Source organism: Acomys russatus, chromosome 23 (genome assembly GCF_903995435.1).
Source record: "Acomys russatus chromosome 23, mAcoRus1.1, whole genome shotgun sequence".
Taxonomy (NCBI): Eukaryota; Metazoa; Chordata; class Mammalia; order Rodentia; family Muridae; genus Acomys; species Acomys russatus.
Window position 1 is genome coordinate 45,539,005 of NC_067159.1, and position 26,023 is coordinate 45,565,027.

A 26,023-nucleotide genomic window follows, 5' to 3' on the forward strand; every position below is an offset into this window, starting at 1 on the left:
GAGAAGCCCAGGTGTGGGCAGTTTAGGGAAAGGCCGGATTTGAGTCTCTAAAAGAGCCTGACGACTGTCTAATAATCGATCACTTTCATGTCCCTAAAGTCGCCTAAGTATTACTCGCCTCTGTAGGATAATGGGCTTGTAGCGGTGGCCCTTTGCGGCGGGTTTCTCATCAGGCAGTGCAGTGGACGACCCCGGCATAAGGGGTCCTCAAGCACCTGAAGATTGACGGCAGACCGCAGGGATGGCGGCCGAGCAGGGTGGGTGGCTGCGGCCGGCTCTGGCGCTGCGCTTGCTGCTGGCGACTGCGTTTCAAGCGGTGAGTGCGGGCCTCCTCTGTGGCCGCCTCGGGGCCGGTCGGAGGGCTCAGATGAGGAAGGTCAGACCCGCGGCCACGCAGGGGAGCCGCCCTTGGAACGGGCTTCCGTAGTGGCCGCTTCCATCCGGAATGAAACGTGGCAGAATTCCAGCCGCAGCTCTAGAGGCGATGGTCTCCTCGCTGCAGGCAGCTAAAATCGATTTCTCAAGAGCACAGTGGGTACATAAACGCTTAGGAAGGAGGGAGGTGTTTTTTTAAAGATTTACTTATTTATTACATATTATGTATACAGTGTTCTGCCTGCACACCAGAAGAGGACATTAGATCACATTATAGATGGCTGTGAGCCACCATGTAGTTGCTGGGAATTGAACTCAGGACCTCTGGAAGAGCAGTCAATGCACTTAACCTCTGAGCCATCTCTCCAGCCCCAGTTTTTGTTTTTGTTTTTTTTAATAAGACAGACATGAATGAAACTACCACTGCTTACGACAAGACTCCCAAACCTTAAAGGGACATTTTCTTGGTTTTGGTTCCAGACAGATATTTTTCTTCGTTAACAAGAATGCATGCGTTCTGAATCTCTGAAAGGTTTTGGTAAACTGCTCTATGGAAGTCAGTCCCGTCGCCCCTAACTCCCTCCCCGTATCTACATGTCTTGTACTTAAGGTATTTAAGTGATTTGTCCAAGATTTTGGAAGGTTAAGATTATACCGTAGTCCACTAATTACCCCGCTTTTCGTACATCTGGTAGTTTGCAAGTATTGTCTCTGCTTTTGTTACTTTGTCCAAAAGGTTGGTTCTTGGAGTCTTACATTACAATACAATGTTGTTATTGAGGCATCTGTTACTTAAGCTATCACTTAGGGGAACATCCCTCTAACCTTTCTGTACCCTAGAGATAAGTGGGTTGCTTATCTCCCATTGTAGGTGATTTAAATTTGTTACCACTACCAAAGGTTACAAAAGGGTGATGTTTCAATCTACCTTCTAAGTTTCAGTAGACAGTGGCTCTGTAAATACTTCCCCGCCCCCGCCCAACTCCCCGCCAAACCAAGTCAATGTTTTAAGCAATTTAACCATCCTTTAGTCTGGTGAAGCTGTTCCCTCATGTATGAACTGATTTGAGCTAGTCAGTTAATTTAACTAATTCACAATCAGTGCTATTAACTGGGGCCACTTAGTTCTTTGGCTTCTAACCTCTCATCTCCCAGTAGACGAGACTAACTTACTTTTCACAACACTCCCAAAGAGCAAAAGCCTCTTAAGACCTTGCTGTGGAAATCCACATCCCTCCTGGGAGACAAGGGCTAAAAATAGAAAGCAGGGTCCTCCCACTGTCTGAACAGATGACATATTTGTCAAAGCAAGTCCCAAGGCCAGGCCACAGGTAGATAAAGCGACTCCGCAGCCATACAAGACGAGTGACGGAATTGCAGAGCAAAGAATGCCCACACCAGGACCAAGATAGAAAGGGGGTTATGGCTAGTCGTGGGCCAGCAAATCTAACTCGAAACTCAGTTGTTATTTTTGACTCCTTTCTTCCTGTACATTGACAGTTACTGAGCCTTACTAATTTTTACTTCCTAAATATACCTGAAAACCAGTTTGATACAGCAAAACCTTTCTACTTGGAAATAACAGCCCCCAGCTTTTTCTTTGAATTGCCTCTTTCTATATTGAGAATCTAAATAAAAATTGTCCTTCCCAGCTTTCTGATTGCCAAAGCCAAAAATATGTTCTATTAAATTCTCAGCACTTTCAACTCCGTGGATCGAATTAGTCATTGAAACCTTAAAAATTGCCAGCCATATTGAGGCTCGCCTTTAATCCCAGCACTCATGAGGAAGAGGCAAGTGGACCTCTGTGAGTTTGAGGGCAGCCTGGTCTACAAAGCAAGTCCCGGATAGCTAGGGCTACACAGGGTAACCTTGTCTTGAAAAACAAAAAGACCTTAAGTTTCCAAGCCAGTGACTAATTTTGCCACAGATAATTCAGGTCAATATATTGGCTTGCTAGGATTACCATAACAGCTTCATTAGCTGATTTCCACATCTAATTCTAGCCTTACAGTGTATCTAGAGTACTCTGAAATTTAAATCTGTTGTGCTTAAAAACTCTCACTTGCTTTTAAGATAGTTTGTCTTTAAACATTCCTTAGCTTATTTCCCAGTATTTGTTTACTCTACTGGAAAAACAAAGGGATAAGAAGAGCTGGGTACACTTGCTGTGCTAAGTTTCAGATAGGTTATTTGTTCTCTCCCCTACACCCATAAAAATGATTGTCATCTACTTACCATCTAACCTTCCTTCCATCATGTGAGTTTTAGGAATCAAACTCAGGTCCTCAGACTTGGCAGCAGGCATCTTTACCCACTGAGCCATCTTGCCACCCCTTACCCTTCAGTTTTCAGCTAGGAAATCACTTCCTCCAAGAAATCAGTCTCTGTTCCAAAAGTAAGTTAGGAGCCATTCTGTATGTCAGTGGTGATCTGTCCTGAGCTCTCGGGACCTTTCAAATTTTTTATTGTAGTTTCTTGAAATTTGTCATTTTCCTACTGAGCTAACAGGACCTCACCTTAAAGAAGGGCCAGTTCCTGATTACTCCTTGATTCTATTGACCTACAGAGGGGAATGCAATACTTTGACATCTAAGTGAAATGTTTCAGTACTGAACTAGGGGATCTACAAACAAAGGTCTGAGAGTGTGGACAGATGGCACCTACTTCTAAGTCACTGTTGACCCTCAATTCCAGCTAACTTTGTATAGGTCTGTTACAAGTGGTCCCAACCGGAAGGGTCACTGACAACTGCAGTGCAGATGGAAGTGTTGTGTTAAAATCCAGATGTTAGATTCACACTCAAAACTTTCCTGGTAATTACATGATTCTTGATACTAAGTATATATTAGACTGAAACCTTTTTAGGACAGGGGTCAACTTCCTGTATTTGTGAATGAGAGCCACAAATAAGTGCATACTGTCTTATAATAATAATCTATAAGTGAGATGGCAGGTCCTTAGTCACCACTATATCGTTCCATTTAGGTATACTCCAAACCATCCTTTATAATGTCTTTCTGTCTCCATGATGCTGTGCTGTTTAGTTTAAATTTTCAAAAAGGACTTCAGGTAAATGTGTTTTCAAACTTTAACTTTTAATAACTGTAAAGTAGATTGATTTACTTTAATTCTTAGTTTTCTTCTGTTGTTCTCTGTGACTAGCCAGAATGCAGTGCTGAACTTCATCTACTTTCCAGACTTAGAAAGTGAGAGCCAGGCACACTGGCTCTCCAGAGGTCAGAAGTGAACAGTGTGAGGCTGTATTAGTGTGAGAGTGTGTGTGTGTGTGTGTGTGTGTGTGTGTGTGTGCTCGCGCGCGCGCACATGTGCGCGCGTGCATATATGCAAGTGCATAGCTATATGTTCTTGCAGAGACCAGAGGTGAGTCATCATGTGTCTTCCTTTGGTGCTCTCATTTTGAAACAGGGTCTTTGACTGAGCCCTGGGCTCAGTGTTTGGCTAGATTAGATGGCCAGCAAGCTAAAGTTATCCATCCATTCCTCAGAGTCTACACTTGTGTCTTCACATTTATGTGGCAGGCACTTTACCAACTGGGCCATCTCCCCATTCCCAGGATTAAAATCTTAATGCAATTGTTCTGTTTGTTTTCTTGTGTAGCCTTAGACAAATTTTCTTACTATCCCATGTGTTCCCTTCCTGGGTGTGGTAGTTAATAGTAAATAGAAGGATAATGTAAAGACTTGGCAAAGTGCATGGTGGTGTCTAAGGACTCCCAGCAACGGCAGTGCTTCTGCCATTCATTGTCTTGAGATTCATCCTCTCTAACCCCACCCGTTTGTTTTCCATCTGAAATATGTTCAGAATTACATGAGAAACCCACAAGTGTCCTAAGAGTAAAGATTGATGAAAGGATTGTGTGTGTGTGTGTGTGTGTGTGTGTGTACATACGTACGCGCGCACTTGTATATGTGTGGAAGACAAAAGCTAATGTCTGTTGAGGGCCTTCTGTCATTCTCTTCACTGCTGCACCCCCCACCACCACACAACCATCCCAGTTTTTCGAGTGTCACCCTTGGCTGTCCTGGACTCACTTTGTAGACCAGGCTGGCCTGAACTCATAGCAATCCACCTGCCTCTGTCTCCCGAGTGCTGCAATTAAAGGTGTGTGACACCATGCCGGGCTTCTTTTGAAAAAGATTTTCTTGCTGAATCTGGAGCTCCTCTTTGTTTAACCTAGGTTCCACTGAGCTCCTGGGGTCCACCTGGCTTTTCACTCCTTGTCCAGTGCTGGGGTTACAGGTGTACATTCCCGCCCCTGGCTTTTTAGCTGGGCACTGGCAATCCAGACTCAGGTCTCAAGCTCCTTCAGCAAGCACATCACCCCAAGCCATTTCTCTAGACCCAGTTGCTGAAAATTCTTAAGCAGTTTGCAGTTTTCAAAGTGAATTTGCTTTTATTATATGTTTCAATTACTGGCTACAAGATAAATTCCTCTAAATGTAATAGTGTAAATGCTTTATTTTCCTTTCAGATTTAGTGGGTTCTCAGTTTTCAGACTGACACAGCAGGACCTCCTCTGCCCCCTAGTCCCTCAGACCTCAGTGGAAAGGCTGTAGTCTGAATCTGAAGGCTCTGAACTGGAATGTTTGATAGTTGATGATAATGTCAGCTCAGGGCCTCTGTATAGTTCTGTCTGGGCTGTGTCTCTAATTTAGGCTTCTTTGCAGTATGATGACCAAGTTCCAAAGTTGATGCTTGGGGGTTGAGGGTGATAGCAGCACAGGAGCACACACGTTAGAGGATTGCCAACCACATTATAAGAATATGTGGGGTGATGTGTACATATTGGTGCAGCTGTCTCTAATCTGCCATGTTGCTGTCCCTGCTTTCAAGATACCCTGTGAAATAGATCTTACAAGTTAGTTTACTGATGGGGAGTTGCAAGTATCTTAACAGCTCAACTAGAATCAGCCACAGAAAACGCAGCCATAAACTCCTACGTCCCTCCCACTCAGCTGAAGATTATGTAAATTTTCTGTTACAGAGGTAGGGTAAAATACACATGAGATGACAAATTAGATTGTTGACTGATAAAGACCCATGAGATGGTCAGCATTTTGTAGTATGTACTAGCAATGTCAATGGGTTTTAATCTTGCGATTAGTCTTAAGAGCAAGCTGACAGACTACAGCTGGTATGCCAGTTTCAGCCAACCCTGTCATTTTTGGAATGTTGATTTCTGCATTGTCTGTGATTACTTTTGTGTGGCAATGGCTAAGTTGAGTATTTAAAAAGAAACCATTTTGCTATCAAAGCAAAATTGCTTTTTGGCCGTTAGAAGTTTGCAGACCCCTCCTTGTTCTAGAAGATCAACCAAATACAGTCAGTCTGACATTTCCCCTATTTGAGACTGTGGTTTTTACCAGATCTTTTGTTTAATAAAATAGAGCTAGTGTATGTCCTAGAAATAAACACCTTAATGCCTGTCACCAGAATCACTCAATATGTTAGAGAGTCAGGAAACCTCAGTTTTACATAGTGCAGTGTTCTTGGGTGGTTCTGTTTTACAGATGGGCATATGTGTCTCAGAGAAGGAAAGTACAGTGGCTAAAGGGAAGTAAAAGGTTTTACAGAGAGGGCTTCCTAGAAGCCTGGTTAGATTCTTGGAAATAAGTAGAACTAACAAGGTAAAAGTGAGGAGAGCATTTTCAACATAGGGAAAAGGGTGGACAGCAGTGTGAGGACCATATTTACATGTTGAGCACAGGGTTTCAGAGGTGGAAAGTGGGAAAGCCAGGGAGTGAGGAGAGGTGGAACTGACTGATAACGTAAGCTACATAAGCAGGAAAAGTCTTACAAGCTAAGTGGCTAGAGGGATGGCTCAGCAGTTAAGAGCTGTGCCACTCCTGCAGACGACTCCAGCACCAGAGTCTGACTGGGAACAACCAGCAACAGTGCAAGTGTCCACAGGCACCCACACATGTGCACACACCCACATACAATACACATATATTAAAGGAATTAAAATGCCTTAAAGATTGTCAGAGATTTGAAAGTTCTCCAGGGAACAAAACTGTGAAAATCTTAACTAGCTATAAGAAAGTTAAGCGCCTAGAGGCCTTTGGTCTGGCAAACCACTGACCTGGGAAGTAGTACCATTTTCCTAAGATACTGGGTACATTTGGAGTGCAAGATGTACAGAAACAAAGACAGATTACATCTTAGGAGACTTTGACCATCTAACGAAAATTAAGTGAGTTGTTGGCTTTGGAAGCCTAAACTCAGAGACAGGAGGAAGTGTTAAGTAAAATGGTATTTGAAGCCCTGGATAAAATTGCAGTCTCTCAAAAATCAAGGAACTAAGTGCATAGACCAGGCCTGTAAACACAGCCACTCAGTACAATGGCAAGTTTAAAGCCTGTCTGGGCTACAGACTGAGTTCAAGACCAGCCTGGACAACAGAATGAGGGCCTGTCTCAAAAAGTGAAGAGGGGACTGGAGAGATGGCTCAACAGTTGGCTTCCTTGCTTTTCTGTCACTGTAATAAAATACTATAACCAAAGCAATTTACAGAAGAAAGATATTTTGAATTATGGTTCCAAGGGTCCATAATAATAGGGACAGCATGGCCACAGGCAGCCAGAGCAAGAGGCTGAGAGATCAAACTTGGAAGTAGGTCTAGGCTATGGCCTAATGGAGCCTGCCTCCAGTGACATGCTTCCCCCAATAAATCTGTCCCATCCACCCCCAATACACTGCCACCATCTAGGCAAATTTCAAATACCCAAGCCTTACAGGAGACATTTCTCATTCAAAACACAGCAGTGGTAAGACCAAGTGTTACTCTTTCTGAGCACCCAAGTGTGGGTCTCAGCACCTACATCTGGCAGCTCACAGTGGCCTGTAACTCTAGCCCCAAGGAATTGTCTTCTGGCCACCATAGGTTCCTAGACACAGCCACAGACGCATACACATAAAACTCTTCAAACAGTTTAGTTGGAAACTATTTTTGTGACCCTTAGGATTGGATCTCTAAAGCCATCCGTTTTGCCTAGAATACTGTTCCCTTAACATACTGGTACAGAAACTAAAGTGTAAGGAGGTGAGCTTCCCACAGCCAACACCTGGTTAAGGCAGAGTGATACCCAAAGCCAAAGGTTTGGTTTCTCTGCATCTCCTTTGTCTTCCCTGACCCCATCCCTTTTCCTGCCTTCCTGCAAGTCATGTATTTGCAGATAAGTTAATTCTTTTTCCACTGATCCATATAAATAGGTACTAAGTCCTTAAAGTGAAATAAGAATATTTTTACTTATAAGAAAATTCCTTTTTGTAGGCTACTGGATGTTAATAAGAGATATGTAATATTCATATTATTAAAGTTGTACTTTTTTGTTGATCTTCATTTTCACTGCGGTAAAAGCTGTAGAATCCGGTGGTGTGGCACATGTCTGTAAGCCCAGCATTTAAACGGACAGGTCATCTTCAGCGCCTCGCTTGTTCAGGGCCAGCTGGACCTCATGAGACTGTCTCAAAGGACAACACAGTGATGACAAACCAAATATATGAAGCTATGGAGCTCAGAAGTATTTAAGACCTTGTCTTCCTTGTGTTTGGTGTTGACCACCTGCTTTCTCTTCTTAGGAAGGTTCATGTAAATCCGGAACTGTTTTATTCATTTCGTTTTCAGGTGTCTGCTTTCAGGGCAGAATTTTCCTCAGAGGCGTGCAGAGAGTTGGGCTTCTCCAGCAACTTGCTCTGCAGCTCTTGTGATCTTCTTGGGCAGTTTAGCCTGCTTCAGCTGGATCCCGATTGCAGAGGGTGCTGTCAGGAAGAAGCGCAGTTGGAAACCAGAAAGGTAACATTTCCCACTGTGTCTTTCCCTTACATGCCTTAGCTGAGATAGGTAAAATACAGATTGCCTCATCATTTTGTGCAGGAGTCTCTTGCTTTTCAAATTTTAGTAAAATTCAGTCACTTGCTTGCCAGGTCAAAGGAAAAGTGTGTTTACATACCAGAGGCCATGACAGTCACTATACACCATAGCGTGCCTGTGTCCCATAATGAGCTAGTCTTCCTTGGCATCTAGCCAAATTAAAGCAAGGACCAATTAATTACGCTTGGATTTATTTGTGATCATAAGCCAGTTGTGCAAAGAAATCTGAGATGAAAGCAATGTGCATGATATTGGGCACGATGTGGTTAACAGAACTATCAGTTTATATACCTATAACTGGAAATCCCAGATACCTATAGCCTTACCCTTCCTAGCTGAGAAGTCAAGTGTAAGTAGCTGTACCCATAAAATCTGTTGTTTTGAGCCCACTGTTCAGATACGTGCTCAGCGTGTTTTGTTTGGATGGAAGGATAGGCTGGCTGTTTGCCGTGATGCCGTGTAGCCCAAGATGGACTCAAACTTACAGCACGCTTCCTCAGCCTCCTTGGTGCTGAGCTTACGGGTATGCACCTCTGCCTAGCTCAAACTTGCTCAATCGTTGTCTTTCAATAACACTCTTAGATTTTTCTTCTACATTGTGAAGTACCTCTACCTGAAGTACATATATTATTCCATAAAGGGGAATGAGGCCAGGGACTGAGGTGTAGCTCGGTGATAGAGCGCTCACCTAGTATGTCCAGGGATCTGTCTGTAATTCTCACAACAGAAGGACTGTATTAAAAGTGACCTAATGGGATTTCAAAATCCCACATTGCTTTGTTGAGTTCCCTTTTCTTACTCTTCCAATTTCTGTGCTGAATTAAGGCATTGTTACTATTTGTAAAACCTTCAAGTAGTAATGCTTTCTCATGACTAGATAAGGTTTATTTCCAACATCAAGTACATATTTATGGTTTTTGAAGGAAAAGAAAGCAACACATAATTTAAAATTGGTGGTAGCCAGGTTTAACACTTGATCCCTCAGTTCAGTGGCCTGAGGTTCCAGTGTCTCAAATGGGCTTACAGGGTGAAACGTGCCTTTCACTTTCTTGGCTGGCATAAACCCCAGTGTGTTTTGTGTGTAGATTCCCAGACATGTAAGATAGTCCTTGTATATGTAAAAATCTAAGCAACAAGTTTTTAAAGCTTGATTTGATTTAAGAGGCTTAAGAGCAGATGTAGCTGGTTTGCTCTGACTCCCCTCTGCCTAGATGGGGAGACAGTCACATGGGACAGGTTGCTGAAGGGAACTGTATGAGTCAACGCTTCGTCATCCCGCGGCTGCGCACTGTTCAGCCAGAAGGCTTATTCACTAACACCCCAGACTTAGAATGGCGGGGTAAAAAGGGGTAGTGCCATTAACACAACTTATCCCACAAGCCCCCTTTGTAATTTAGGATAAATGGAGAGATCCTACCATTTTGTTTATATAAAATAATTCTAAAATATAAACAGCTCATATAAGAGCTCTTTTTACTTATTGCTTTTTTGTCAGTACACCTTCAAAATACCCATTTTTATATAGATTTTATGAAACTGAATTTGGGTCCCATGCCTCAACTTAATTGTATGATTGTATTAGTTGTAGTACTGTATTAGTTGAGCTTTGTGTTGCATCTAAACTGTTTTCAGCTGTTAGAGCTTAGCAGTAGCAGAGGCAAGCAGTCTGCAGTTAATATTTGCTATTGTGGCTAAAGTGCTTAATATAGCCAAGCCCAAGTGAGTCTGGGGCCTAATACCCTAGTACTTCTCTGCTGCCAGCCCAACTCTCTAAGATGTATTTCCTATTAGTCATTTTCTAGCACCTTTCATGCATAATAAGGAATAGTTTTTATAGGCCTAGTGAAGCAAACCAGAAAAAAGTATTAAGAGAGACTTGAAAGTGGCGTGTGGAGTGAGCCCGTTAGACTTGGTCCACAGTCCAGTAGAGAGCAATGAGTGCTCCAGCAAGCAGGCGACTCAGGGTAATAAATGCTCCTCTGTCTTTTTCTGCTTAGGCCTGCACTTACTATTAAATTCAATACACAGTGTCTTAGTCCGGGTTTCTATTACTGAGATGAAACACTGTGACCAAAAAGCAAGTTGGGAAGAAAAGGGTTTATTTGTTACACTTTCAGATCATAGTCCATCATTGGAAGAAGTCAGGGCTGGAACCTGGATCCAGGAGCTGATGCAGAGGCCATGGAGGAGTGCTGCTCACTGGCTTGCTTTGAATGGCTTGCTCAGCCTGCTTTCTTCTAGAGCCCAGGACCACCAGCTCAGGGGTGGCAGCACCTGCAGTGGGCTGAGCCCTCCCACATTGATCACTAATTGAGAAACTTACAGCTGAATCTTGTGGAGGCATTTTCTCAACTGAGGGTTCTTCTCCAATGACTAACATGTGTCATTAACATAAAAAAAACCAACCAGAACATGCATTTAATAAAAGTTAAATTATCGCTGGATGTGGTAGCACAGACCTGAAATCCCAGCATTCGGGAAGCAGAGGCAGGCAGATCACTGTGAGTTCAAGGCCAGCCTGGTCTACAAAGCAAGTCCAGGACAGCCAAGGCTACACAGAGAAACCTTGTCTCAAAAAAAAAAAAAAAAAAAAGTTAAATTATCAAAAATTAGCCCTATTAGAAAATAGTTTGTTTACTTTTTTTTTTTTTTTTTTTTTTACTTTTTTCTTTTTTTTCCAGTTGTAGTGGCAAACTATCAGGAAGAAAGGGCTTATGTTGGCTCACAGTTCAGTCACAGTCAAGTCAGGTAGAGGTACTTCACAGTCAGTCAGTGGGAAGCAGCTGGTCACATTGTATCCACAGTCAGGAGGAAGAGAAAATAAACTTACTGCTCACTTTCCTTCTTTAATCAGTCCATGGCATGGTGCTCCCCACTTGTAGAATGGACCACCTCACTGCACATAACCTAATCCCTCACAGGTGCCAAAAAGCTGGTCTCCCTGGTGACTCTAGGTCCTGCTAGGCTGGCAGGGTCATATCCTGTATGTATTAAGCATCACACTCCTCATGTGGACAAGCTGGCCTTGAGCTCAGCGATCCTCCTTCTGCCTCTCTAATGTTAGGATGATGTACACCACATCTGGCTGTTACAGTCTTTTATAATATAGCTTAAAATGTTGCTGGAAGCCAGGCATGGTGGCGTACTCCGTTGCTGGAACATTCCTTTTGGTTCTTTTAGTTCCATGTGTTGAAGATCTATCCAGAGATGAGGGCATCGTTTTTAGTAATGGTCAAATTTTTGCTTTTAAAAAAAAAAAAAAACATGAGAGCATATAGTATCTTGAAATCCTTTGAAAGTCATTTTTATAAGTAGTGGCTGCATTTCTCTTTCTGATTGGCCTGCCCCAATGCACTCTGCTCATAAAAGACCTAATAATTTCCCAGGTATTACTTAGAAGGAGTATTTTGTTAAACTATTTTAAGTAGCTTTAAAAGCTTACAACTGTGTTCCTAAGAGTGGTTTTTAAACACTACTTGGGGACTAACCTAACTGGGGAAAGTATACTCATTTGTATCTTAAAGAAAAAAATGCAAACTACTAAAAAAAAACTTACTTGCATGTCAGTGGTGTTTCGTGCGGTTTATTTACTTAGCAGTGCTTCGGTTTTATAGAGAGAATCTGCCTGCCTGGCCTCCCAAGTCCTGGGACTAAAGACATGCGCCACTGATGCCTGCCTCATTTAAAAACAATAACAACAAAAACTGGAGCTCAGATGCATGGCTAAGCTCACCAGACAAGTACTACCACTGAGCTACATCCTCAGCACAAAGCTCAATTTTCACAGGACAAACATATTTTGAAAATTGAAATAGAAGCCAATTTAAAATAAAACGCCTTTCAAATACTTTCAAATGGCAAATCAGGTGAAAACCATTTTTTTTTTAACTACAAATTACATTTGAGCAAAAATAAATGAATTTAGGTATATGATCACAAGACAAAAATAATTGGTTTACAAAAAGAAAATTCAAACTGACCACAATGTCTACTTTTCCTTCCTACTTTTTAACCTACTTGGTAACAGATTTTAGTGGTTTCAGAATAATTTGCTGGGGTGGGGGTGTGCGGCTGGAGAGATAGCTCAGCAATTAAGAGTTCTGGTTGCTCTTAATTCTTTCACAGGACCCAGGTTCAAATCCCAGCACCTACATTGTCATTTGGCAACTGAGGATGGCCTGGGTTCCACAATGGGTGGGTTGGTCCAGGCACTGCTTGCTTCTAGACTAGAACGAGGGACCGATTCCTCTCTCAGGAAGGGCTAGAGTTCCTTCCCTTTGAAACAGGGTCACTAGGGCAAGGCTCCTGGGAGAGATAGAAATGATTTTCCACCGGTGTTACGGTTTAGCTCTTCTAGAATGAAATTGCTGGTATCAGACAGCAGTGGAGACTCGGGAGCTCCAGAAGCCCATGATGATACCAAGTGTTACAGCCCTTTGTTTAACTGCTGTGCTAAGAACAGCAGATAGGTGTTTGAACCTGGCGTTGTTCAGCTGTGTGTTACCTGCTTAGGTGAAAGCTTCCTTCTGTGTGGGCTTGGGAGATCTTGTATCCAGAGCCCTGACACCTACTCGATCTGTGACAGGGCTCAGCCACCTAGGTATTCGATAAAGGGCTTTTATGTTCACCCTAATATATTTACAGATGATGGAAAAGCAATTAAAAATGCTTATTGTGTTATTTTTCAGGCGCTGTACTTCAGTATAGAGCATAGTACATGTGTCTATGAATGTAGTTGAATGCCCTGTCCTTTCTGTTTCACTGCGCTTTTCTGATTGGACTAATTTCAGCTCACCAGCTAGGCACATAGTCTACCCTGAGCTTTACATATATCCCAAGCAGACCAGAGACAGTACAGGGTAATGCTAACATATGTGCATACACTTGAAATGTATCCCCTTTCCTCTTCTTATGGTTGGTTTTGGGGATTTGGGTTTTTTTGTTTTGTTTTGTTTAATTTTGTTGTTTTTATGCTGACTCTCTGTGACTTCGGGCTAGCACATTTATCCTAGGCTCTTCAATTTTTTCATGATTTACCCTCACCTGAGTGTTTACACTGGTTGTATCTTATGTATTTTCTCTACATTGTTGCTTTATTCTCAGAAGAAGCCTGGAATACACTTTGATCTCTGTTTAAACAGCCAAACAAAAACAAATTGGAGGACAGCCTGCCCAAAGTTTCAGGCATTTAGGTGCCAGAGCCCCGTTCGTCCCAGTTTGACTAGTGAGCCAAAGTTTTAAACCACAACACAGTTTGATGTCACCCAGAAAATATTGGCATTTCTTCCTACCACACAGAGCTTCTGTGAAAAATTGAATGACTTAAACATGAAAGGCCAAATGACCTTCTTAAGGTCCCTGTTGAACTTTCACTTAACAAGTACAGCAGATACACTTCCATTACTATTACCAAATCTTCATTTTTCTGTTTACCACAGAGTATGCCTCTCACACAAAAAGTTTTAAATAAATGGCATAACAATTCTTTTAAATTTATAAGGAAATATTATAGCCAATTTCGGCAAGTTTAAACGCTAACCGGCAGAGATATAATGCTGCTGCTGTGTAAAACACAGAAGGCTGAAGAGGAAGCTACACTGACTGCATGACATTGTAATCACTAAGGAAATTTCATGCTGCTTAAAATAGCTTTACTTTTCTAGCATCCAGAGCCTCTACAGACACTGCTTTCTTCAAAGGAAACAAAATAGTATCTTCAGCAGATGATTCCAAGTGTAGCATAAAAGCATTCTTCCCAACCGAGGTCTTAAATATGAGGAATGCTTGGCCACTATTCCGATTCAGTGTAGCCATTACTAAAGCCACCTCTTTCATAGCACCCTAACTAGTGGCACACATAGACACTTCACAGTAATGGCCACTTGTATCAGTTAACTTGTTACTATTTGAAAGCACTCTTCCAGAACTGTAAGTTGCAGCCAGAGGTGGCAGAGTCAGAGAGTCTACCAAGTTCTAAGCCAGCCAGAGCTGTGTACTGAGAGTTCCTCTCAAAACAAGATACTTCAAGCAAATTAATTTCTGTAATAGCTTCATAAGAAGTCAATATCACACTAGTAATCTCTTGTTTTATAGTTGAGCCCTACCTAAGACATCCTTTCTAAACTCACACAGCTAATTACTAGGTATGTACATATGTATTCAACAAATTTTTGAAATTTATTTTATAGCTATTTATTTGAACTGAAAATCTTTGTTTTTACACTTGACTTTTATATGGAAAATAAATGCAGTCTTTAAGAACTTAATAAATCAACCAGGCATGGTAGCACACACCTTTAGTCCCAGCATTCCAGAGGCAAAGTCAGGCAGATTGCTGCAAGTTTGAGGCCAGCCTGGTCTACAAAGTTGAGCCAAGGCTACACAGAGAGACCCTGTCTCAAAAAAACCATAATAAATCAGTATCAGCCCTCTAAACATGCCATTAAAGCATTCTATCCTAGTTGTAGCTTACACTATTTAAAAGAACAAGCCTTAGATCAGCAGCTTTCAACCGTCCTAACCCTGCATCTCTAATACAGCTCTTCAGATTATGGTGACTTCTGGCCATAAAATTGTTTTTGTTACTACTTCCTAGCTGTAGTTTTGCTGCTGCTATGAATCATAATGTAAACATCTGACATGTGGGATATCTGATGTACGACCCCCACCTGCAGGTCGAGCACCACTGCCTTAGAGTAATTGACCTGCCAATCCTAGGCACAGCTACCTTAGACTCCTAGTTACCTTTGCATTTATATACTAAATGTTTCTTCTTGGAATGGCTCTAAGAATGCCAAAAGAAACCCATAGAAGAGTTAAGAAATAGAGGAAACTGGACTCATGTAACTGGGATGAAACATAGTATCTGAAGTTAGGGTGGTAAAAAGAAAACAGAGCCTGGCATAGTGGCTCACAGCTGTAATCCCAACACTTGGGGAGGCAGAGGCAGGAGGATCTCTGTGAGTTCGAGCTTCAAAGCAACAAAACAAGTACAGGAAACCGAAAAGAAAAGAAAAGAAAAGAAAGAAAGAACCTAACAATAAAGACTAAAAGAAAAGGGACTTGGCATGTCTCTTAATGCTTACTGACCTGACAGAGATGTGTGCCAAGGACTCTGAGCTACCGAAGAACCTCAGCTAAGCTCCTTAAGCCCAGTGGCTTGTAACGTAGTAAGAACATACTAAACACTTTTTTCTACTATAGACAGAGCCACATGGAAGTAGCCAATGGGAGAACCAATAGCAAACTGTTTAAATGTATTTTATGGAAGGTGAAATACAGACGGGTTTTGGTTTCTTCTATGTACATACGTACGTACGTACATACATACATACATACATACATACATACATACATACATACAATTTCAGATGCATTGATTTCCATAAGTAAATAAATAAATACATACAGGTTGATATGGATGGGTGCTATGAGCACCAGTACACCTGCTAGCTGTTGTGTTGTTTTTGGGTACAGGCCACCTTCCTGAAAGACTCACTTCAGGTGGGGGCGAGAGTGGAATTACTGTGGGAAAGGTAATGGCATAACACAAGCATGGGGTTTTTAAAGCAGCTTTGGCTGCGGTAGACTATGGCTTCAGGTTCGCCTTCTGAGACAACTGGATATTTGAGTCACTCATCTCTTCACTATTTTCAGTCCTTCAAGTTAATGGGAAGTAGGTTGTATTTTTCAAATATTTAGGACCCCCCAAACCATTGATTTTTCTTTATTGCATATTTTGTGGATAATTATTTGCCATTTTCTCAAATATTTTAGCTTATTGCTAAGGGCTAATTGTTTTCATTGTAATTCACTGAAAAACTAATGTTTCTAGAATTGAGCTCAGAAAACGGCAACCATAATCTCATTTTCTCAAGTTACTGCTTTTCCTGGGTGGTATTTCTAATGTCAGGAGAATTGAGCACTGTTGTAGGTGACACCCTTAGAGTATAGGAGGAATGTCTGTGTTAGGCCGAGTTCCACCTGAAAGCCTCGTGACAGTGAGCTTCCCCTGCACTCGTCCTGTGCTCTGATCCAATACCAGGCAGAGGCAAGGTGGGGAAGAAGGGCCTAGTTGAGCTCACAGTTTGAAGGTCATGGTGGAGGTCTGTGGAAGGCAGCTGGCCACTGTCTACAGTCAAGAAGCAGGTGGACATGGTGACGGTGCTCAGTTGCTCTCCTCGTGAAGTCCAGGGCCCCAGCTGTGGCCTTGTCTCTTCCTACCTTAGCTAACCAAATGGAAATCCCTCACAGACATGCAGAGGCATGCTTCCATGGACTCCAGCTTCTGTCAAGTGAGCAGAGTCACTATGGGCCCCCAGATACCCCTGTAGACTTGGGGAGAGTCTCCCCATTGTTGAACAAAGCCTACTCGTCGCAGGATGGAAGGAAGCTCGTCCTTCCCCGTCCTTCCCCCGTAGCTTTCATAGTTAAAATGCAATCATGAGGCAACATTTTGTGTTATTTTTATTGAGCTTTTTAGTGGCATACTGATTTTATCACTTAGAACTGTTCCTCCTCTGGAGCCTGACTTAAGGTAAATGGCAGCGCCCCACCCCCACCCCATCCCACCCCCCTCACCCCCCCACCCCGGTCTCAGTACAGAGGTTGCAAACCAGAAAGAAACAGTGTTTGCTTAGTGTTGGAAAGTGCTTTAAACTTCACAAGTGTCCTTAAACAGAAAGAACTTAGCAGACAATTAAAATACACGGTTAATTTTAAAGGTATAGAAATCTCTTTTTACAACTTGGTTTCCTAAAATGATAATCCAGCTCCTCCCTTGATCCACAGTCAACAGATATAGTTTACATATTTTCTTAATGTGTTTTGTGACATAAATATACAGTCTTAACAAAGAGTTTCTGTTACATTTCAGAATTTTTAAAAAGCCGGAAAACGGTGGAACAAGCAATGAAGTAAAATTTAAAACAGTAAATGAGTAGACATTGTATTTTAGTGACAATAACTATGCAATAAAACACAGCATAGTAGCCGGGCGTGGTGGCGCACGCCTTTAATCCCAGCACTCGGGAGGCAGAGGCAGGCGGATCGCTGTGAGTTCAAGGCCAGCCTGGTCTACAAAGTGAGTCCAGGATGGCCAAGGCTACACAGAAACCCTGTCTCCAAAAACTGAAGAAAAAAAAAAAAAAAAAAAACACAACATAGTAACCTTGAAATAAACTAATTATTTAAGCTGTATTAAACTAAGAACTCATTTTCATCCCACAAAGATGCTCTCTCCCCTGAGCCACATCTGCCAGCCCATCAGTCTATTCCAGTTTGTAAGTTTCCTGGTTTTCATTTTACAGCTGTATGCAGGAGCCATCCTTGAAGTCTGTGGATGAAAATTGGGGAGGTTCCCTCAAGTCCAAGGTATGTAGCAATCATTTGCAAGAATTCACTAACCAGTCCTAGGAATGTGGATTTTCAGAAGTACACTCTGTAACGACATAAATGTTTTCACATTCTTTTTTCTGGGGGTGGAGTTTTAATAGGAACTGATGCTGACCACAGTATTTCTTTCTTTCTTTCTTTCTTTCTTTCTTTCTTTTTAAGATTTATTTGTTTATTATTATGTATACAGTGCTGCCTGCATGTACATTTGCAGGCCAGAAGAATGCCCCACAGTATTTCTTATAAACAAATACAACATATGAAAGTTAGATTTAAAATAGAATGAAATGACTCTTTAAAAGATACTCTTGTCGGGGCTGGGAAGGTGGTTCAAGAGATTAAGAGCACTATCTGTTTTTCCAATGGTCCTGAGTTCAATTCATAGCAACCACATGGTGGCTCACAACCACCTATACTGTGATCTGGTGCCCTCTTCTGGCATGTAGGGCTATATATATATATATATATATATATATATATTTTTTTTTTTTTTTTTTTTTTTTTTTAAGATACTCTTGTCAGGTATAAGTTTTAGAGTGGCTTTTCTTTTAGTAGAAGAAATAGAATAGAAACATATTCTAGTTTTTGGTTTTTCGAGACAGGGTTTCTTTGTGTATCCTTGGCTGTCCTGGACTTACTTTGTAGATCAGGCTGGTCTCAAACACACAGAGATCCATCTGCCTCTGACTCCCAGAATTCTGGGATTACAGGCATGCACCACCGCACTTGGCTCTAGTATGTTTGCCTTTTTTTCCCCCCTTGGTTTTATATAAGTTACAGAATGTTGCATTAAGGTAGAGTAGACAAATCAAAAAGAAAAGAATTACCACAGAATTTAGAGGCACACTGCAGATTCATGCAGTATGTGTCCTCACGGGAATTTCAGTGATAGATATGTAAGGAAGCTGTCAAGGTGTGCTCTTGAGGTTACGCCCACATCTTCAGGAAGCCTTCGCTGGGGGTTTTCTAGTTTATCCTTACATGTTTACCTTGAAAATCAGCTTTATGAGCATGCAGGCCATGGTGCTTACATGTAATCCCACCACTTGGGAAGCAGAGCCAGGTGGGTCACTGTGAGTTCAAGGCCAGCCTAGTGTATAAAAATGAGTTCTAGAACAGCCAGAGCCACGCGGTGAGACCCTGCCCTCAAATCACAAAAGGGGGGAGGGGGATCAGCATATCACATGAAGCCTTCTTGAGGAAACTCCTCTTTGGGTTTGGCTGGTGCTTAGGATTGGGTCTCACAGTAGTCCAGCAGGGCTGCTCTCCTGTGGCTGTGCGGCTCCGGGTCACAAGCATGAAGCAGCACCTAATCTGCTTTGATTCTTGGCACAAACTCAGTCCTCCACGCACCGCCTCAGCCTCCTAAGAGCTGTGCCTACAGATGCACATCCCTGCTTAAGTTCTAGAGATAGTCTCAGCTGCTCCCCATTGCCGTGTAAGATTCATCATGAAACTGCCTCAAAAGTAAAAGGTGGAGCCGGGCGTGGTGACGCATGTCTGTAATCCCAGCACTCAGGAGGCAGAGGCAGGCTGATCTCTGAGTTCGAGGCCAGTCTGGTCTACAAAGCAAGTCCAGCACAGCCAGGGCTGTTACACAAAGAATCCCTGTGTCAAAAAACAAAACGAAACAAAAGTACAAGGTGGGTCTGTTGATCTCAGGTGGGAAGTGGGGACCACTAGTGTTGTCCCTACATTCTATAAGTTAAGATAATTAGAATAAAAAACAAATAAGACCCATCTTGAAAGGATGCAGTTGTTCCATGCTTTTCCTGGGTCTCACTTGCTGCTTGCCTTTTAACAACCCTAGCAGGGGAAGCAGGATTATAATGTACAATGATTAGCCAGAGGATACAGAAAAGAACAGTGTCACAGACTCAAATGCAACCTTTATAAAACTCACTGATAGGATTGTGCTTGTAACTTGCAAAGCTTTGTGAGATTCCTCGCTCCTGACTGACTAGGCTCCATATTTGCATTGGTAGTCTAAGTACATTACTGCATAGAACCAAGAGCGTTGAACTTGAGAAACTGTCAGTATTTTCCTGACTGACTAAAGCTCAAACATTGTGTGGCCTTTTGTTTAGCTTACTGTTTTAGTCTGTGCTGAGGATGGGGCCTGAGAGCTTGCGCAAGCTACGCCAGCGCTCTGCTGCTGAGCCGTGTGTCTGGCCCTCGAGCATGCATTTCAGTGCACCTTTTCAGTTCAGTTTCTCCATCAAAACATGGGGGCTGTTCTGACTGTTACAGGATGTAAGATTATACTAATAAACAGTTTGACAGTGAGAAGACAATGGTTCTTTTGGAGTCCTTAATATATTTATGTTATCTTTTTGCTTTTGAGGGGGAGGTTACAAGTGTAGAGGGCAGGTATGAAGGGACAGGAGGTGAACGGGATTGGGGTGCATGATGTGAAGTCCACAAAAAATCAATTAAAACTTGAATTAAAAAGAAAAATATTTATGCTAAAGAAAGGACATTGTTTTATCTTCAAGTTAATGTTTAAGTTTTTGGTTCTTTAGTTCCTTCTTTTCATGTATCTTTGTCACTTCAATATAGTGAACTCTTTCTCTGAACTAAAAAATGCTTATTACCTATTAATTTAACAGCATTTGTGTAGGTATAGCTTAGTGATACAGTAGCTACCCAGAGTGCATGCCTGAGGTCTTGCTGGCTTTGATCACTGTCATCAGACAAGGTGAGGGAGATGAAGAGAGTGAGAACCTTCATGTTTATTTGTCTTGGTGCTGGGGATTGATTCTCAACCCAGCAACATGGGTGGGTGGGTGGGTTGGTTGGTTGGTTGGTTGGTTGGTTGGTTGGTTGGTTGGTTTTTATTGCACACAGCTCTGGGCTGCATGACATTTTCATACAGATACATAACATACTTTGAACATGTCCCCACTCCTACCCCAGCCCCTCTTTCCCTCCATTGGTCCTCTTGGTTCCCCTAGACAGTTTCCCTTCTGTTTCTGTGTCATCTATAGATGTAGTTGTATATTATCTACAAAATCTAGGAACCAAGTGAGAGGAAGCAAACAATGTTTGTCTTCTTGACTGACTCATCAGTTCACCTAATGCACTATTTTTATGGGTGCCTTTATCTTTATCTCTTGGAGATCTAAGAGAGTCCTAGCTTTCATGGCATTAAAGAATCCATGCAGCCATGTGGTCTGTGCAATACCATGAGTATATATAGTCTCAAGTAACTGCTGAAAGCTTCCTTTGCTGCCTGTAGCGCATGACTGGCCTGTTACAGTACTCTCCTCTTTCATAATTGTGCTTCTGGGTCTAAGTTTAGCAAAGACTCGTCATGGCATTCCTTTGAGCCTGCTCACTCAGTCCAGGCCAGGAAAAGGCATTTGAGTGAGTGGAGTCATTAAATGTACAGACAGCTCTGCTCTGTACAGGGAGGGCTTATTAGTCCATTTTCCATAGTGGTTTCTTACAGAGTTGAAAAAATGGCCTGAATAGCTGGAAGTGGGTTAGATGGTGTTTTGAGACATATAGGATTAGCCGCTTAGGTAATCTAAGATACAATGTTATTGGCTGTAACATTTTTATTTTATTTTCAATCTTTGGGTTTTTTGGGGGTTTTTGTTTTTCTTTAGTTGCAAAATCTCTTATATGTTAAATTACAGTTTTTACATATATATATATATTCTTGAATTTTCTCACTGGCAGTGTTCTGCTGCCCTAAAATTCCTATTTTTCTATAAAAATGGGAACATGTAAGAGAGAATACTTTTGTTTCATGTTCATTAATTTCTTTGTATTATAACTTTGATAATGTTCCAAGTCCCCCCCCCCTTTTTTAGTACTTAACCACAGTCTTAGGTGATTATTTGCTTAGTGTCTTTTTTTCTTCACTAGATTATAAATTTAATAAGGGTGGAGATTATATATTATATATGTCTTAATGTATCATACCTTTCTCTTTGCTATCTGTCACATAGTAGATATCCAATAAATCTTTGCAAACTTTAATTTTACTCTATCTGTAATATATTTAAATATGCGATGATTTAGGTCCCTGTTTTTTCTAAATAGTTGACAGTTTCCACTGAATAACCACACAAGCACATGCCTCGAGTGCACATATCCCACTGCTCCCACCACCCTTGTGTCTCTGGCTGGTACCTTCGTCACATGAAGAGTCTTAGCTATTTCTCCTTTGGAGTTTTTGACTCAGCTCGTTGTTGTAGGGTGGGATCGGGTATCGGCAAACTCGTTTTTCTATTTCTTTTGAGATGCCCAGCTGTTCCCAGCTAAGCTAAGCTATCATTCTGTCAAGCCCACAAAACTCCCTTTGGAATTTGGGGTGCTAGTTAATTTGAATCAAGATCTTAAAGTTTATGGGGATGCCTCTACATTTATTCATCATCAGTTTAAATTTCCTTGGTTTTCACATAGGGCATGTTTGGTTTGTTTCAACATCTGGATTAATCTTCAGAGCTAGTTTGGATTTAGATATGACCTATTTGAATCTTTTTCTCTTTTAAGCTTTTGTCAGAAGTGACAAGCCCAAACTGTTCAGAGGTCTGCAGATCAAGGTAAGGGGCCATGCTGAGGCCTTATCTTAAAGAGTCATGTGTGACTTGTATAAGAGCTGAGTCGAATGTTTTCACAGACTTTGACCCTTTTCTCCCACCCTTTCTCACTATAACACCCTGGGTTAGGTGGTGTGGTGCACTGTCTGAAATTAAATCACTGTTCTGATCTACTTTTAAAAACACTGTTTCATGGTGTGTTTTCACTTTTCATGTAAGCTTGCTTTAGCTAAAATACGAAGCAGCTAGACTGTTTTAAACTTACAACTTCTGGCTATTGGCAATAAATGGTTCGTTAATCTTTACCCACAGTTTTTGTCATGTAATATTTAAAAGTAAATGTGATTTCTAAAGCCAGTAAGGCAATGACTATAACCCTGAGCCTCGGCAAGCAGGACCAGTGCTAAGTTCTAGGGTCTGTAAGACTGCTGGCTGTGCTCTCAAGTAGCTGAGGCACATGTCCTTGCACCATAGTCAGCGCTCAGCTCAGGCCTCAGACAGCGTCACTGGTGACTGACAGGAAGCCATTCTACGCTTAACATCTCTGCCACTTGTTAAGGGGAGGGGTTGGGTTTTTTCTATTTTGCGAAATATTTTTGTATATCTGTTTTTATGACTGTTCTTGTCTTACTTGCTAATTGTAAGGGGTGCTCTAACTAATCTCCAGGTGCCGTGCCGCCATGCGCGTGCTACGCACTCAGCAGCCCCAGTTCTCTACACCTTAGTGGTTTGAGTTGCTAAAATTTTGTTGAGAAACTGAATTATTGTCTAGCTAACCTATGTGTGTTTTTGGACAAAGACTAACTTGAAATAAATATTTTAAATTTTAGAAATAGTTTATATAGTAGCCTAATCAGAAATGTTTAGGTATTGTTCTCTGTAGTGTTACTGTTAACCCACACACACACAAGTAGTTGAGAATAAGCTAAGTGCTTAGCATGTCCAAGGCTTTAGTAACACAAAAAAATAAAAACATGATAAAAATACCAGATTTCACCTCCATTCCTAGAGTTAAAACTTTAAAACTGAAGCGTGTAGGGGCTGGAGAGCTGGCTCAGCAGTGGGGAGCATTTGCTGCTCTTGCAGAACACCCGAGTTCCGCTCTCAACGCCTGCCTAGCTGCTCTCACACACCTGTAACGCCAGCTCTGGGGACTCAGTATCCTCTTCTGGCCTCCAGGGACACTGCACACACATGGCTTACACTCACCTGTATATCCCACAAAACAAACAAATACACCTTCAGAAACTATAAAGTCCTACTCACCACTACTACATGTTTAGTTGTAGTTTTACTTAATGTGGAAGTGGATTTTATCTCAGTAAGTGTGTTCAATTTATTGTCATCAGTTGTTCAGCATTTGTCTGTCACTAACATAAAGTGTTAAGTTCACGGGATCTGAGAGAGCTGTGTCTTTAATAAGTACTTTCCACATCCAACAATGGGCTTAAATTTGGCTCAAATCATCTCTGCCAACACATGCTTTTCTCTTTGAAGTAACATGTAGTTTTCTTAGTTATTATAGTTTATGAAATCACATGAGTGTGCTGAAAAAGACTTTCTGTTGATTGTTACGTTGTATGTAAAAGCTGTTAAATTATTAGCATAATAAATCCAGCCATTTTGATCTTGGTTGAGAGTGAAAAGCCTCCTTCTAGGCAGACAATGATGATGATATCTCTGGTCTTTGTAGTATGTTCGAGGTTCAGACCCTGTACTAAAGCTTTTGGACGACAACGGGAACATTGCTGAAGAACTAAGCATCCTCAAGTGGAACACAGACAGTGTGGAAGAGTTCCTGAGCGAGAAGTTGGAACGCATATAAGCCTTCTGTTGTTGTACTTTTGTTACTATCAAATGAACTATCACAGCACCTAGAAGATAATTTAGTTTTGCACGCTTACATTGGCCAGTCTTCTAATTAGAAGTTGAAGTAGCACCACAGCCCATAATATGCAAGGATCTGGCAAGCTTGACAAACGCGTTTCTTAGAAATTTCTGTTCTTCTGCACTTGTTGATATCATCAGTGAAATGCTTTGTAAGAGGCTTCTGGTCAATTATGCAAATAATAGTTTGTGATAATTGGTCCAGTTTTATAAACAAAGGAATTTTAAATAAGGGAAGCTAATAAAGGAGATGCCTCCCTTGCTGTGTGCTCTTTTGAAAGCAATTGACGGAGAGCTACAAAACAAGTAGGATACACTGAGCCTCAACAATGTGCCTGCTCCCCAGAGCTCTCAGATCTTTTGTATTGCTCAACTTTCTTTTTAGTAAAAGTGTTTGTAGTTTATAATGAATGTGCCACATAAAATTTTTGTAGCCTTATTATTATGGAACAGACTGAAGATCTACAGTAAGAGTGTAGTACTCATAAAGGTTTGCATTAATGAGGATTACACAGAAAACCTTTAAGGATTTGTGTAGATCTGATAATTGGCAAACTTTTTAAAATATTCTTACAGAAGAGTTCCGTTTACATATGTTCACTTATTGGACCAAAATATAAATAAAAACTTTAAAACATGTTTGTCTTTAAATTACTCAGTTTGTCCTTTCATGATTCTCAATGCGTTCTTGTTTTCCATATAAGTTCTTTTTTCAGCCAAAATACAAAAATGACTGTACTAATTAGAATTTCATAACTTCTTATGTAAGCAGTGAAGACTAGTTATTAATTATCAACTATCTTTTGTCAGGTAACATCTAAAATGAAGCTTTTTTTAAAGTCAGTAAGACAGTGAGGACAAGCCTGTTTGATTTGGCCATCAGAACAATATAAGAAATTCTGGCAAAAGAGTGTCTGCCTTTGAGCACTGTGGTAACGACAAGGGCGGCACTTTGACAGTGCAGGTCTTGGTGAATGTGCCAGTGCTCCTTAGTGGTTATTGCTATTTTAGAACAAGAGGGAGATTTAGCCAGTTGTGGACAGAGAAGCTGCCACCACAGACAGAAGAATAGAGGTATTGAAGAATGAAACTTCAAAAAAGAACTTTTGGCATTGACATAGAAAATAAATTGGACTGGTTTCCGGGCAGGAAGAGCCAGTTAAATGAGTGTCTGACTGGGGAGGGGAGCAAGATTGCTAAAAAGAGACCTGAAAAGTCTGTTGTCTTCAAGTGATGAGAGATCTGAGAAGCCACACCCACAGCATCCAGAGCTGCAAGCTCAGAGCTGTGGCTGCTGGGATCTGCTCCATCCTACATGTTAATCAGCCAATTCAAAGTGGGTTTTGCCAATTGAAATCAAAGAACAGCTTTTTAAAGAAACAAAACTATTGATTACCAAGAAAGGGATATACATTATGATCTAAAAAGCACGCCATTTTATACCCAATTCCTGGTGCCTGATTGGTAACTTTACTGCTTTGTTACTTCCAATTTTGGCAGAGGTTTTTTCCTTTTTAATAATGACTTGCGAGTGAGAACTGCCTCATTCTGTTAGGAGGATTGGGCTGGAAAGCAATTCCAAAATCAAAAGCAGAGTGTTCTCTCTCTCTCTATTAAAGACACAGAACATGTGAGCACATAGGCTGACAGAAGTGAGGCCCGAGGCTCCCAGGCACATAATTGCTCGCTTCTAGGAACAAAGGTTCCGTATTCACTAACTGACACCACAGAACCCAGGAGTCAGCTGTGCTACACAGTCTCACTGAAGTGGAGTTCGCATAATAAAGTACCATTCACAGTGCACAGAATCCCACAGCCGTTACTGTGGTGTCCGTTTTCTACATTTTATCACTCCAAAAGGAAATCCTATCGCATTAGCGACTATTCCCCATGCCTGCCTCAGCACACATCCTCTGTCAGT

At 41.5% G+C, this 26,023-nt stretch overlaps 1 protein-coding gene across 2 annotated transcripts; it reads left to right on the forward strand.

Moving 5' to 3' along the window:
• On the forward strand, positions 1-24,739 carry Selenof (selenoprotein F). Of its 2 annotated transcripts, XM_051165485.1 has the most exons (5): positions 20-316; positions 8,027-8,194; positions 17,581-17,644; positions 22,169-22,218; positions 23,909-24,739. In XM_051165485.1, the coding sequence occupies exons 1-5, from the start codon at positions 242-244 to the stop codon at positions 24,038-24,040; spliced, it is 489 nt and encodes a 162-aa protein (XP_051021442.1). In that variant the 5' UTR covers positions 20-241; the 3' UTR covers positions 24,041-24,739. The 2 variants fall into 2 exon arrangements, with proteins under 2 accessions (XP_051021443.1, XP_051021442.1); XM_051165486.1 differs by lacking the exon at positions 22,169-22,218 and having other exon boundaries at positions 1-316; positions 23,909-23,967.
• The last annotated feature ends 1,284 nt before the right edge of the window (positions 24,740-26,023 follow it).